This window comes from Rattus norvegicus, chromosome 1 (assembly GCF_021556685.1).
Source record: "Rattus norvegicus strain SHRSP/BbbUtx chromosome 1, alternate assembly SHRSP_T2T, whole genome shotgun sequence".
NCBI classification, from domain to species: Eukaryota; Metazoa; Chordata; class Mammalia; order Rodentia; family Muridae; genus Rattus; species Rattus norvegicus.
Genome location: NC_141534.1, coordinates 79672143 through 79685242, shown reverse-complemented (window position 1 = coordinate 79685242; position 13100 = coordinate 79672143). Strand labels below are relative to the sequence as shown.

The following is a 13100-nucleotide window of genomic DNA, read 5'->3' as shown; positions in this document are numbered from 1 at the left end:
CGGTTTCCGGGCAAACATCCCCCTCCCCCCTCCCCTTCCTTATGGGTGTTCCCCTCCCAACCCTCCCCCCATTGCCGCCCTCCCCCCATAGTCTAGTTCACTGGGGGATCAGTCTTAGCAGGACCCAGGGCTTCCCCTTCCACTGGTGCTCTTACTAGGATATTCATTGCTACCTATGGGGTCAGAGTCCAGGGTCAGTCCATGTATAGTCTTTAGGTAGTGGCTTAGTCCCTGGAAGCTCTGGTTGCTTGGCATTGTTGTTCATATGGGGTCTCGAGCCCCTTCAAGCTCTTCCAGTTCTTTCTCTGATTCCTTCAACGGGGGTCCTATTCTCAGTTCAGTGGTTTGCTGCTGGCATTCGCCTCTGTATTTGCTGTATTCTGGCTGTGTCTCTCAGGAGCGATCTACATCCGGCTCCTGTCGGTCTGCACTTCTTTGCTTCATCCATCTTGTCTAATTGGGTGGCTCTATATGTATGGGACCAAGGCAACTCTTATAAGAACAACATGTAATTGAAGCTAGCTTACAGGCTCAGTTCATTATGATCAAGGCAGAAACATGGCAGCATCCTGGCAAGATTGGTGCAGGAGGAGCTGAGAGTTCTATATCTTCATTTGAAAGCTGCTAGCAGAATACTGACTTCCAGGCAGCTAGGATGAGGGTCTTATAGCCCATACCCATAGTGATAAACCTACCCCAGTTGGGCCACACCTTATTTTTTACTTAATCATTTTTTTATTAACTTGAGTAATTCTTATTTACATTTCGAATGTTATTCCCTTTCCCGGTTTCCAGGCCAACATAACCCTCCCCCTCCCTTCTTTATGGGTGTTCCCCTCCCCATCCTCCACCCATTACCACCCTCCCCACAACAGTCACATTCACTGGGGGGTTCAGTCTTATCAGGATCAAGGGCTTCCCCTTCCACTGGTGCTCTTACTAGGCTATTCATTGCTACCTATGAGGTCAGAGTACAGGGTCAGTCCATGCATAGACTTTGGGTAGTGGCTTAGTCCCTGGAAGCTCTGGTAGGTTGGCATTGTTGTTTATATGGGGTCTCAAGCCCCTTGAAGCTCTTCTAGTCCTTTCTCTGATTCCTTCAATGGGGGTCCTGTGCTCAGTTCAGTGGTTTGCTGCTGGCATTCGCCTCTGTATTTGCTGTATTCTGGCTGTGTCTCTCAGGAGAGATCTACATCCAGGATCCTGTCGGTCTGCACTTCTTTGCTTCATCCATCTTGTCTAATTGGGTGGCTGTATATGTATCAGTCACATGTGGGGCAGGCTCTGACTGGGTGTTCCTTCTGCCTCTGTTTTAATCTTTGCCTCTCTATTCCCTGCCAAGGGTATTCTTGTTCCCCTTTTAAAGAAGGAGTGAAGCTTTCACATTTTGATCATCCGTCTTGAGATTCATGTGTTCTGTACATCTAGGGTAATTCAAGCATTTGGGCTAATATCCACTTATCAATGAGGGCATACCGTGTGTGTTTTTCTGTGATTGGGTTACCTCACAAAGGATGATATTTTCCAGTTCCAACCATTTGCCTATGATTTCATAAAGGCATTCTTTTGATAGCTGAGTAATATTCCATTGTGTAGATGTACCACATTTTCTGTATCCATTCCTCTGTTGAAGGGCATCTGGGTTCTTTCCAGCTTCTGGCTATTATAAATAAGGCTGCTATGAACATAGTGGAGCACGTGTCTTTGTTATATGTTGGGGCATCTTTTGGGTATATGATCAAGAGAGGTATAGCTGGGTCCTCACGTAGTTCAATGTCCAATTTTCTGAGGAACCTCCAGACTGATTTTCAGAATGGTTTTACCAGTCTGCAATCCCACCAACAATGGAGGAGTGTTCCTCTTTCTCCACAACCTTGCCAGCATCTGCTATCACCTGAGTTTTTGATCTTAGCCATTCTCACTGGTGTGAGGTGAAATCTCAGGGTTGTTTTGGTTTGCATTTCACTTATGACTGAAGATGGTGAACATTTCTTTAGGTGTTTCTCAGCCATTCGGCATTCCTCAGCTGTTAATTCTTTGTTTAGTTCTGAACCCCATTTTTAATAGGGTTATTTGTCTCCCTGCAGTCTAACTTATTGAGTTCTTTGTATATTTTGGATATAAGGCCTCTATCTGTTGTAGGATTGGTAAAAGTCTTTTCCCAATCTGTTGGTTGCCATTTTCTCCTAACCACAGTGTCCTTTGCCTTACAAAAGCTTTGCAGTTTTCTGAGATCCCATTTGTTGATTCTTGACCTTAGAGCATAAGCCATTGGTGTTTTGTTCAGGAAATTTATTGCAGTGCCCATGTGTTCCAGATGCTGCCCCAGTTTTTCTTCTATTAGTTTGAGTGTATCTGGTTTGATGTGGAGGTCCTTGATCCACTTGGACTTAAGCTTTGTACAGGGTGATAAGCATGGATCAATCTGCATTCTTCTACATGTTGACCTCCAGTTGAACCAGCACCATTTGCTGAAAATGCTATCTTTTTTCCATTGGATGGTTTTGGCTCCTTTGTCAAAAATCAAGTGACCATACGTGTGTGGGTTCATTTCTGGGTCTTCAATTCTGTTCCATTAGTCTATCTGTCTGTCTCTGTACCAATACCATGCAGTTTTTATCACTATTGCTCTGTAATACTGCTTGAGTTCAGGGATAGTGATTCCCCCTGAAGTCCTTTTATTGTTGAGGATAGTTTTAGCTATCCTGGGTTTTTTGTTATTCCAGATGAATTTGCAAATTGTTCTGTCTAACTCTTTGAAGAAATGGATTGGTATTTTGATGGGGATTGCATTGAATCTATAGATCGCTTTTGGTAAAATGGCCATTTTTACTATATTGATCCTGCCAATCCATGAGCATGGGAGATCGTTCCATCTTCTGAGGTTTTCTTCAATTTCTTTCTTCAGAGGCTTGAAGTTCTTATTGTACAGATCTTTTATTTGTTTGGTTAAATTCACACCGAGGTACTTTATATTATTTGTGTCTATTATGAATGGTGTTGTTTCCCTAATTTCTTTCTCGGCTTGTTTCTCTTTTGTGTAGAGGAAGGCGACTAATTTATTTGAGTTAATTTTATACCCAGCCAGTTTGCTGAAGTTGTTTATCAGGTTTAGTAGTTCTGTGGTGGAACTTTTGGGATCACTTAAATATACTATCATATCATCTGCAAATAGTGATAGTTTGACTTCTTCTTTTCTGATCTGTATCCCCTTGACCTCCTATTGTTGTCTGATTGCTTCAAAACATGTCTTTGTTTATATCCAGATTCCTTCTTTACAGAGCAGATTCTCAGATGTTAACAAAATATACTAGAATTCTGATAAGAATTCATGAGTACATCAGAAAATAAGGCACATTCTACCTGAAAAAAAGTGGATTTTGGACTAATCCCAGGATTCAGACAGGAAAGACCACCTACAGTTAACAAAATTGTCAGAAGTATGTGTCCTGGGACAAATATGAGAAAAGTTCAGATGAAGCAGCTTCCTGGGCAATTGCAGAACCTGAATGACATGTTGCTGGTTTTCTGGAAGGACTTGGTGTCAGCATAATTTTACAAGAGTGAGATAGTAGGGAGAAAAGTACTCTGTAGAAATGCACATAATGAGTCCCTTGTTCGACCCTTGAGTGCCCAATTAGCATCTGACTACAAGATCAAACCAGAACTTAGATTCTCCCAAAAATGAAAACACTTTCTTAACTTCTGCCCAAATACTTATCAAAATCGATCAAACCCCTAGACATTATCATTAAGCACCAGAAAGTACAATTGGAGATTGGCTCAAGGGATAAATGATTTTTCCTTCATCAGAGATATTCCCAAAACACCATGCAGACAAATGCACTGAAGCCAGAGGTGACACAGTAATAAACTCTCTGAATGATGTCTTTTCCACATACCTTTTCATTTTATGAGAAGTGAAAGCTGGTCTCTGCTGGGTTACCTTCTCAGCATTGCATGGAGAATAAGAATCCAGTCTGAATTTCCTTGTGTTCTTCCTCATGCAGAGTCACACAGAGAACTTCTTAAATGCAACAGGCTCTATGAGATGTGCTTCTATAGGAGCTGTGCTTTGTAGTTGGCCTTCAGATGAGTATCTTCATCCTGACTCAGAAGGTGGAATTCTTCCAACCATAGACTTCTGCTTAAAATTCTCTGCTCCCTTCTTCAATGTACATTATCTTCTGAAGCCAACATGAATCATTATTTCTTTTTGGAGGCTGCAGCTGAACTCAAATATGTTCATATTTTGCTTTCATCTCAATGAAATATCTGTTTCCTGTATTGGCATTCAGCAGAAAACAGCCTTCAATGTGACATCTGTATGTGAGATGTTGAATTTTATCTGGTTAATGGAGGCCCTCATGTTCCTTTAGAATACATATAAATAAGTACAATGCATCAGCTTTCAAAGTATATAATAGTGATTGTGTTAATAATTTTGGAGGGAAGCTGGAGATGATGCAGGTAAGACCCTGGCACAAGAACTTTTAGACCCAAAATTATGATTTGAAAAATATGAATAAGTGAAACTTGTTTGTAAGTGGGCTTTTTCACCGGGAGGATACAAATGTAAACCTATGTTAATCTGTGTGATCAAAACACAGGTGCCTTTATCAAAAATATTTGGTATTTTGTTGTGTGGATAAGTAGCATAAAAATTTCTCAGAAGGCAACAACTTAATTTTCTACAACTAAATTCAGTTACACAACCTTATTGAATATTATATGTAAGAAAATTTTATTCTTTTATGTTGCATTTATGTTTGCTTTTGTTATACTAATCTCTTTCCTGTCTTTATTCAAAGGCAAGTGTCCATACTGTGTTAAAATATGTGCTATTTTGTAGGATATTGAACTACATGACCATAAAAATATAATTGCAATATAAAATTTATCTTGAGACAGGAGTAATTCAATAAGAATAAAATTTTATTCTGAGTTACTCTTCATGCATTGTTCTCTAGGCAAAGTCCCTGTATTGTGGATAGAATAGTATCTCACTGATCAAGAGAAGAAATTTTCCCAAATCAATTTGAAAACATGGACAATAGAACAAAGTATTGAACACAGCAGTATTCCATCTAATCATTATTCTAGCGTTGAGTAAAGCCCTCTCAATGCCCGCCCCTGATAAATCCTTGAAAACCACTGAGGAAGTGGCTCTTCAGATCCTCTTGCTTTGTCAGTTTGGGGTTGGGACTGTGGCCAATATTTTTCTGTTTATCCATAATTTCTCTCCAATCTTAACTGGTTCTCAACAGAGGGCCACACATATGATTTTAACAAACATAGCTGTGGCCAATGCTTTGATTCTCTTCATCACTGTCTTTCCAAACAACATGATGACTTTTGCTCAAAGAAGTCCTCTAACTGACCTCAAATGTAAATTTGAATTCTTCACTCGCCTGGTAGCAAGAAGCACCAACTTGTGTTCCACCTGTGTCCTGAGTATCCAACAGTTTCTCACTCTTGCTCCTATTCATAGAGGTAAAGTTTTGCTTAGAGCAAATGTCCCAAATTTTGCTACTTACTCTTGTTGCAGTTGTTGGTTCTTCAGTGTTTTAAATAATATCTACATTCCAGTTATAGTCACTGGTCCTCAGATAACAGACAATAACACTGATTCAAAAAGAAAGTTGTTCTGTTCCACTTCTGGATTCACTGTAGGCATTGTCTTCTTGAGGTTTATCCATGATGCCACATTCATTAGCATCATGGTCTGGACCAGTGTCTCCATGGTGCTTCTCCTCCATAGACATCGCCAGCGAATGCAGCACATCCTCACTCCCAATCAGGACACCAGAGGTCAAGCTGAGACAAGAGCAACCCATACTATCCTGATGTTGGTGGTCACATTTGTTAGCTGTTATCTTCTACATTTTATTTGTATCATCTTTCAAAACTTTTTTATAGATTCACGTCTCTTTGTGAGGCATGTCAGTGAAGCTTTGATCTTAAGCTTCCCCACAATTTCTCCCTTATTGTTGATCGTCAGAGATCCTAAGGATCCTTGTTCTGTGCGATTCAGCTGTTGAAAACTTGAGTCACAAAGAATGTCAGATACAGAAGACAACTTTCTTAATACCATTAAAAATTTTATTCTATAAATATGTGTTCAATGTCTTTTGTAAAAACGTGCATATTGCACACTACTGCTTATTACATCAAGAGTAAAGAGGAAAATTTGCAAAGGTAGTTCATGCTCAGGAGCCTTAAGAGGTTTGATGTATCAGGACCAAGAAAGCATACCAAGATCCAAACTGGACATCCTCTCCTGAAAGTTCTTGGCAAAGTCTTCACTCTGGGCCATAGTGAAACTGTTTTTCCAAACATCAGAAACACCCAACAGTCATATAGGAGACAAGAGTAGGCAAAACTCATTCTGTCAGTGTCTTCCTTAGTTACAAAATTATTTTCTCAGAAGATTAAAATCAAGCATCCACCCTTAACAGTTGCCTCAAAATGATCACAGACACTACAGTCCACAAGATAAATATCTCAAGTAGCTATAACTGTCAGTGTGATGAAGGTTAAAATCAGAGTGGTGGAACGTACTATTGTGACCAAACAACTGTTTTAGCATTTATTTTGCTTATGTGTACTGGATGTGTATATATTTATGGGATTTCCTTCCCTTAAGAAAAATTGGTGCCATACCTCTAGAACTGGTGTTACAAACAGAGGTAATCCTACAAATACAGATTCTAAGACTCAAACCCTGATCCAATGTCAATGTGTCCAGGGCTCTAAACCGCTGAGCCATCTCTCCATCCTCCTGAGAAATTTATCTGATACATTTGACACTTCATTTCCAATTTGGTGGGAAAATCATTAATAACAGCTATAGTGAATGTTCTATAAATAATAGAAAAGGAAACAACAGTTTGTGTATTATAATTTGAAGACTAGAATCACACTGAGTTACAAAATTAATGTTGAGGTCTCATATACATTTTCGCAGACTTGGACCACCATTAAAACTGACAGAAATATTTCACCAGTTCTTGATCATAACACTGGCCAGAATAAGAGACAACAAGATAGTTCAGCATGTAAAGCACTCTCCACTTAGAATAGAACACCTGAGTTCCAGCCCCTGGTTCAATACAGTGGAGAGAACAAACTCCTACAAGGTGTACTCTGACTTCCTCAAATCTGTGCTTGAGCATGTCCACACACAGTAAAGAAATAAAGTATAGGAGAAGATGCGCTTAGAGCTCGGTCTTCTTGGCATCTCCCTGAGCTAGACCAGCCATGGCGGTGGTGAAGACCTTAAATCCTAAAACCGAGGTAGCCCGAGAGCAGGCAGCGCTGGTGGTGAACAGTAGCGCGGCACTGGTCCTGCAGGATGTTCTGAGGACCAACTTGGGCCTAAAGACACCATGAAGAAGCTTGTATCTGGTGCCGAAGACATCAAACTTACTAAAGATGGCAATGTGCTGATTCATGAAATGCAAATTCAACACCCAACAGCCTCTTTGATAGCAAAAGTGGCTACAGCCCAGGATGACATAACTGGCGATGGCACTATATCCAATGTCCTCATCATCAGGGAGCTGCTCAAACAAATAGACCTCTATGTTTCTGAAGGTCTTCATCCCAGAATAATATCTGAAGGTTTTGAAGCTGCAAAGGAAAAAGCTCTCCAGTTTTTGGAACAAGTTAAAGTAAGCAAAGAGATTGACAGAGAAACACTCATCAATATGGCCAGGGTATCTCTGCTGCAGTTCATGCTGAACTTGCTGTCTTGACAGAGGCTGTGGTGGACTCCATTTTGGCCATTAGGGAAGAAGATGAGCCCATTGACCTCTTCATGTTGAGATCATGGAGATGAACCATAAATCTGAAAGTGATACAGCTGAATCAGAGGGCTCGTTTTGGATCATGGAGTGTGGCATCCTGATATGAAGAAAAGAGTAGAAAGTGCCTACATCCTCACATGCAACGTGTCCTTGGAGTATGAGAAGACAGAAGGGAATTCTGGGTCTTTTACCAGAGTGCGGAAGAGAGAGAGAAACTAGTAAAGACTGAAGGAAAATTCATTGAAGATAGAGTTAAAAGAAATAGAACTGAAAAAGAAAGTTTGTGGTGATTCAGATAAAGGATTTGTTGTTATTAATCAAAAGGGGATTGACCCCTTTTCTTTAGATGCCCTTGTGAATGAAGGTATCATAGCTCTATGTAGACCCAAGAGGAGAAACATGGAAAGGCTGACACTTGTGTTGGGATAGCTATGAACTTGTCTGTTGACCTGAATCCTGACTGTTTGGGACATGCAGGTCTTGTCTATGAGTATACACTGGGTGAGGAAAAGTTCACCGTTATGAAGAAACGTGACAATCTCCAGTCTGTCACTTTACTGGCTAAAGGACCAAATAAGCACACACTGACTCAGATCAAGGATGCAATCAGAGATGGCTTGAGGGCTGTCAAAATGTTATTGATGATGGCTGTGCTGTCGTGGGTGCAGGTGAATTAGAAGTGGCACTGGCCGAGGCTCTGATTAAATACAAGCCCAGTGTGAAGGGCAGAGCTCAGCTTGGGGTTCAGACATTTTTTAGATGCCTTGCTCATCATTCCCAAGGTTCTTGTGCAGAAATCTAGTTTTGACCTTCAGGAAAAAAGAGTTAAAGTTAAAGCTGAACATTCAGAATCCTGTCAGCTTGTAGGGGTGGATCTGAGCACAGGTGAGGCGATGGTGGCCACAGAAATGAGTGACTGGGATAACTACTGTGTAAAGAAGCAGCTGCTTCACTCCTGTACTGTAATGGCCACCAACATTCTCCTGGTTGATGAGATCATGAGAGCTGGGATGTCCTCTCTGAAGGGCTGAAGAAGTCTGCCTGTGATGCTACAGAATGTTGTGGGGGACAGTTATTTTTGTCCAAGCTTCAAGTGATTTGGAAAATAATTTTCTCTCCCTGATAGGAGAAAAGGAACAGGATATTTGGCACCTATTCAAATGATAATACTGTACATTTTTATTGAGCTTTTTTTTTGCATTTAGTGAACACATTCAAAGCAAGTTTTTGAAATCCACTGAACAAGATGTTTTTGTTATAGTGCTACAAAATTACACAATAAGATAAGCGTTGTTGTCTACCTTGTTCCTTAAGTGTTCTTTGAAATTTTGGAATGGTTTTCTCCTAAATAAGGCATGGTGATGCATGCGTGTAAGCCTAGCACTTTGAAAATAAAGTCAGAGGTTCTGCACCAACTCAGGCTACAGGAAAAAAAAAGAAACGAAGTATAGTTTCATAGTTTAATCAGTTCAGTGTACTCTGTATCACTGATCTTTGCCTCTTAATCTGTATATTCCCTTATGTCTAGTCATACCTAAGGGGTAATTTTTTTAAATTAATTAATTAATTTGTTTGTTTATATCCCAAAGGCTACCCCTAGTCCATCCCTCACAAAGTACCTCCCCCACACTCCCCTCCTCTTCTCATCTGAGAGGGTAGGACGCTCCTGGGTATCCCCCCATGCTGGCACATCAAGCTTCTTCCAGATTAGCCCCATACTCTCCCACTGAGGGCAGACAAGGCAGCCATGAATACAGGGCTGCCTGTCTGCTACGTAAGTGTGGCAAGGGGAGTTTTGGGTTGGTGGCTTAGTCTCTGAGAGCTCCTAGGCGTTCAGGTTAGATGACTCTGTTGGTCTTCCTGTGGGCTTTCAATCACCTTCAGGGCCTTTTTATTTATTTATTTATTTATTTATTTATTTATTTATTTATTTATTTATTTATTTATTTTTTATTAACTTGAATATTTCTTATTTACATTTCGAGTATTATTCCCTTTCCCAGTTTCTGGGCAAACATCCCCCTAATCCCTCCCTCTCCCCTTCTTTATGGGTGTTCCCCCCCATAACAATCTAGTTCACTGGGGGTTCAGTCTTAGCAGGACCCAGGGCTTCCCCTTCCACTGGTGCTCTTACTAGGATATTCATTGCTTCTTATGAGGTAAGAGTCCAGGGTCAGTCCATGTATAGTCTTTAGGTAGTGGCTTAGTCCCTGGAAGCTCTGGTTGCTTGGCACTGTTGTTTATATGGGGTCTCGAGCCCCTTCAAGCTTTCCAGTTCTTTCTCTGATTCCTTCAACGGGGGTTATGTTCTCTGTTCAGTGGTTTGCTGCTGGCATTCGCCTCTGTATTTGGTGTATTCTGGCTGTGTCTCTCAGGAGAGAACTACATCTGGCTCCTGTCTGCCTGCACTTCTTTGCTTCATCCATCTTGTCTAATTGGGTGGCTGTATATGTATGGGCCACATGTGGGGCAGGCTCTGACTGGGTGTTCCTTCTGTCTCTGTTTTAATCTTTGCCTCTCTATTCTCTGCCAAGGGTATTCTTGTCCCCCCCCCCTTTTTTTAAAATATTAACTTGAGTATTTCTTATTTACATTTCGAATGTTATTCCCTTTCCCGGTTTCCGGGCAAACATCCCCCTAATCCCTCCCCCTCCCCTCCTTTATGGGCATTCCCCTCCCCATCCTCCCCCCATTGCCACCCTCCCCCCAACAATCTAGTTCACTGGGGGTTCAGTCGTAGCAGGACCAAGGGCTTCCCCTTCAATTGGTGATCTTACTAGAATATTCATTGCTACCTATGAGGTCAGAGTCCAGGGTCAGTCCATGTATAGTCCTTAGGTTGTGGCTTATTCCCTGGAAGCTCTGGTTGCTTCGCATTGTTGTTCATAAGGGGTCTCGAGCTCCTTCAAGCTCTTCCAGTTCTTTCTCTAATTCCTTCAATGGGGGTCCCGTTCTCAGTTCAGTGGTTTGCTGCTGGCATTCGCCTCTATTATTTGCTGTATTCTGGCTGTGTCTCTCAGGAGAGGTTCCTGTCAGCCTGCACTTCTTTGCTTCATCCATCTTGTCTAATTGGATGGCTGTATATGTATGGGCCACATGTGGGACAGGCTCTGAATGGGTGTTCCTTCTGTGTCTGTTTTAATCTTTGCCTTTCTATTCCCTGCCAAGGGTATTCTTGTTCCCCTTTTAAAGGAGGAGTGAAGCATTCACATTTTGATCATCCGTCTTGAGTTTCATTTGTTCTAGGCATCTAGGGTAATTCAAGAATTTGGGCTAATAGCCACTTATCAATGAGTGCATACCGTGTGTGTTTTTCTGTGATTGGGTTATCTCACTCAGGATGGTATTTTCCAGTTCCCCCCATTTGCCTACGAATTTCATAAAGTCATTGCTTTTGATAGCTGAGTAATATTCCATTGTGTAGATGTACCACATTTTCTGTATCCATTCCTCCATTGAAGGGCATCTGGCTTCTTTCCAGCTTCTGGCTATTCTAAATAAGGCTGCGATGAACATAGTGGAGCACGTGTCTTTTTTATATGTTGGGGCATCTTGTGGGTATATGCCCAAGAGATGTATAGCTGGATCCTCAGGTTGTTCAATGTCCAGTTTTCTGAGGAACCTCCAGACTGATTTCCAGAATGTTTGTACCAGTCTGCAATCCCACCAACAATGGAGGAGTATTCCTCTTTCTCCACATCTTCGCCAGCATTTGCTGTCGCCTGAGTTTTTGATCTTAGCCATTCTCACTGGTGTGAGGTGAAATCTCAGGGTTGTTTTGATTTGCATTTCCCTTATGACTAAAGATGTTGAACATTTCTTTAGGTGTTTCTCAGCTATTTGGCATTCCTCAGCTGTGAATTCTTTGTTTAGTTATGAACCCCATTTTTTAATAGGGTTATTTGTCTCCCTGCGGTCTAACTTCTTGAGTTCTTTGTATATTTTGGATATAAGCCCTCTATCTGTTGTAGGATTGGTAAAGATCTTTTCCCAATCTGTTGGTTGCCGTTTTGTCCTAACCACAGTGCCCTTTGCCTTACAGAAGCTTTGCAGTTTCATGAGATCCCATTTGTCAATTCTTGTTCTCAGAGCATAAGCCATTGCTGTTTTGTTCAGGAAATTCTTTCCAGTGCCCATGTGATCGAGATGCTGCCCTTGTTTTTCTTCTATTAGTTTGAGTGCATCTGGTTTGATGTGGAGGTCCTTGATCCACTTGGACTTAAGCTTTGTGCAGGGTGATAAGCATGGATCGATCTCCATTCTTCTACATGTTGACCTCCAGTTAAACCAGCACCATTTGCTGAAAATGCCATCTTTTTTCCATTGGATGGTTTTGGCTCCTTTGTCAAAAATCAAGTGCCCATAGGTGTGTGGGATCATTTCTGGGTCTTCAATTCTGTTCCATTGGTCTATCTGTCTGTCTCTGTACCAATACCATGCAGTTTTTATCACTATTGCTCTGTAATACTGCTTGAGTTCAGGGATAGTGATTTCCCCTGAAGTCCTTTTATTGTTGAGGATAGTTTTAGCTATCCTGGGTTTTTTGTTATTCCAGATGAATTTGCAAATTGTTCTGTCTAACTCTTTGAAGAAATGGATTGGTATTTTGATGGGGATTGCATTGAATCTATAGATCGCTTTTGGTAAAATGGTCATTTTTACTATATTGATCCTGCCAATCCATGAGCATGGGAGATCGTTCCATCTTCTGAGGTCTTCTTCAATTTCTTTCTTCAGAGTCTTGAAGTTCTTATTGTACAGATCTTTTACTTGCTTGGTTAAAGTCACACCGAGTTACTTTATATTATTTGTGTCTATTATGAAGGGTGTCGTTTCCCTAATTTCTTTCTCGGCTTGTTTCTCTTTTGTGTAGAGGAAGGCTACTGATTTATTTGAGTTAATTTTATACCTAGCCACTTTGCTGAAGTTGTTCATCAGCTTTAGTAGTTCTCTGGTAGAACTTTCGGGATCACTTAAATATACTATCATGTCATCTGCAAATAGTGATAATTTGACTTCTTCTTTTCCGATCTGTATCCCCTTGACCTCGTTTTGTTTTCTGATTGCTCTGGCTAGAACTTCAAGAACTATATTGAATAAGTAGGGAGAGAGTGGGCAGCCTTGTCTAGTCCCTGATTTTAGTGGGATTGCTTCAAGCTTCTCTCCAGTTAGTTTAATATTAGCAACTGGTTTGCTGTATATGGCTTTTACTATGTTTAGGTATGGGCCTTGAATTCCTATTCTTTCCAGGACTTTTATCATGAAGGGGTGTTGAATTTTGTCAAATGCTTT

The 13100-nt window shown here is 41.0% G+C and overlaps 1 protein-coding gene and 1 pseudogene across 1 annotated transcript; both read left to right on the top strand.

Annotated features, from left to right (window-relative positions):
• The first annotated feature begins 5084 nt into the window (after window positions 1-5084).
• On the top strand, window positions 5085-6041 carry Vom1r34l1 (vomeronasal 1 receptor 34 like 1). The gene has a single exon (XM_087610018.1). The coding sequence runs from the start codon at window positions 5124-5126 to the stop codon at window positions 6039-6041; it is 918 nt and encodes a 305-aa protein (XP_087466144.1). The 5' UTR covers window positions 5085-5123.
• On the top strand, window positions 7246-9226 carry Cct6a-ps6 (chaperonin containing Tcp1, subunit 6A (zeta 1), pseudogene 6; annotated as a pseudogene).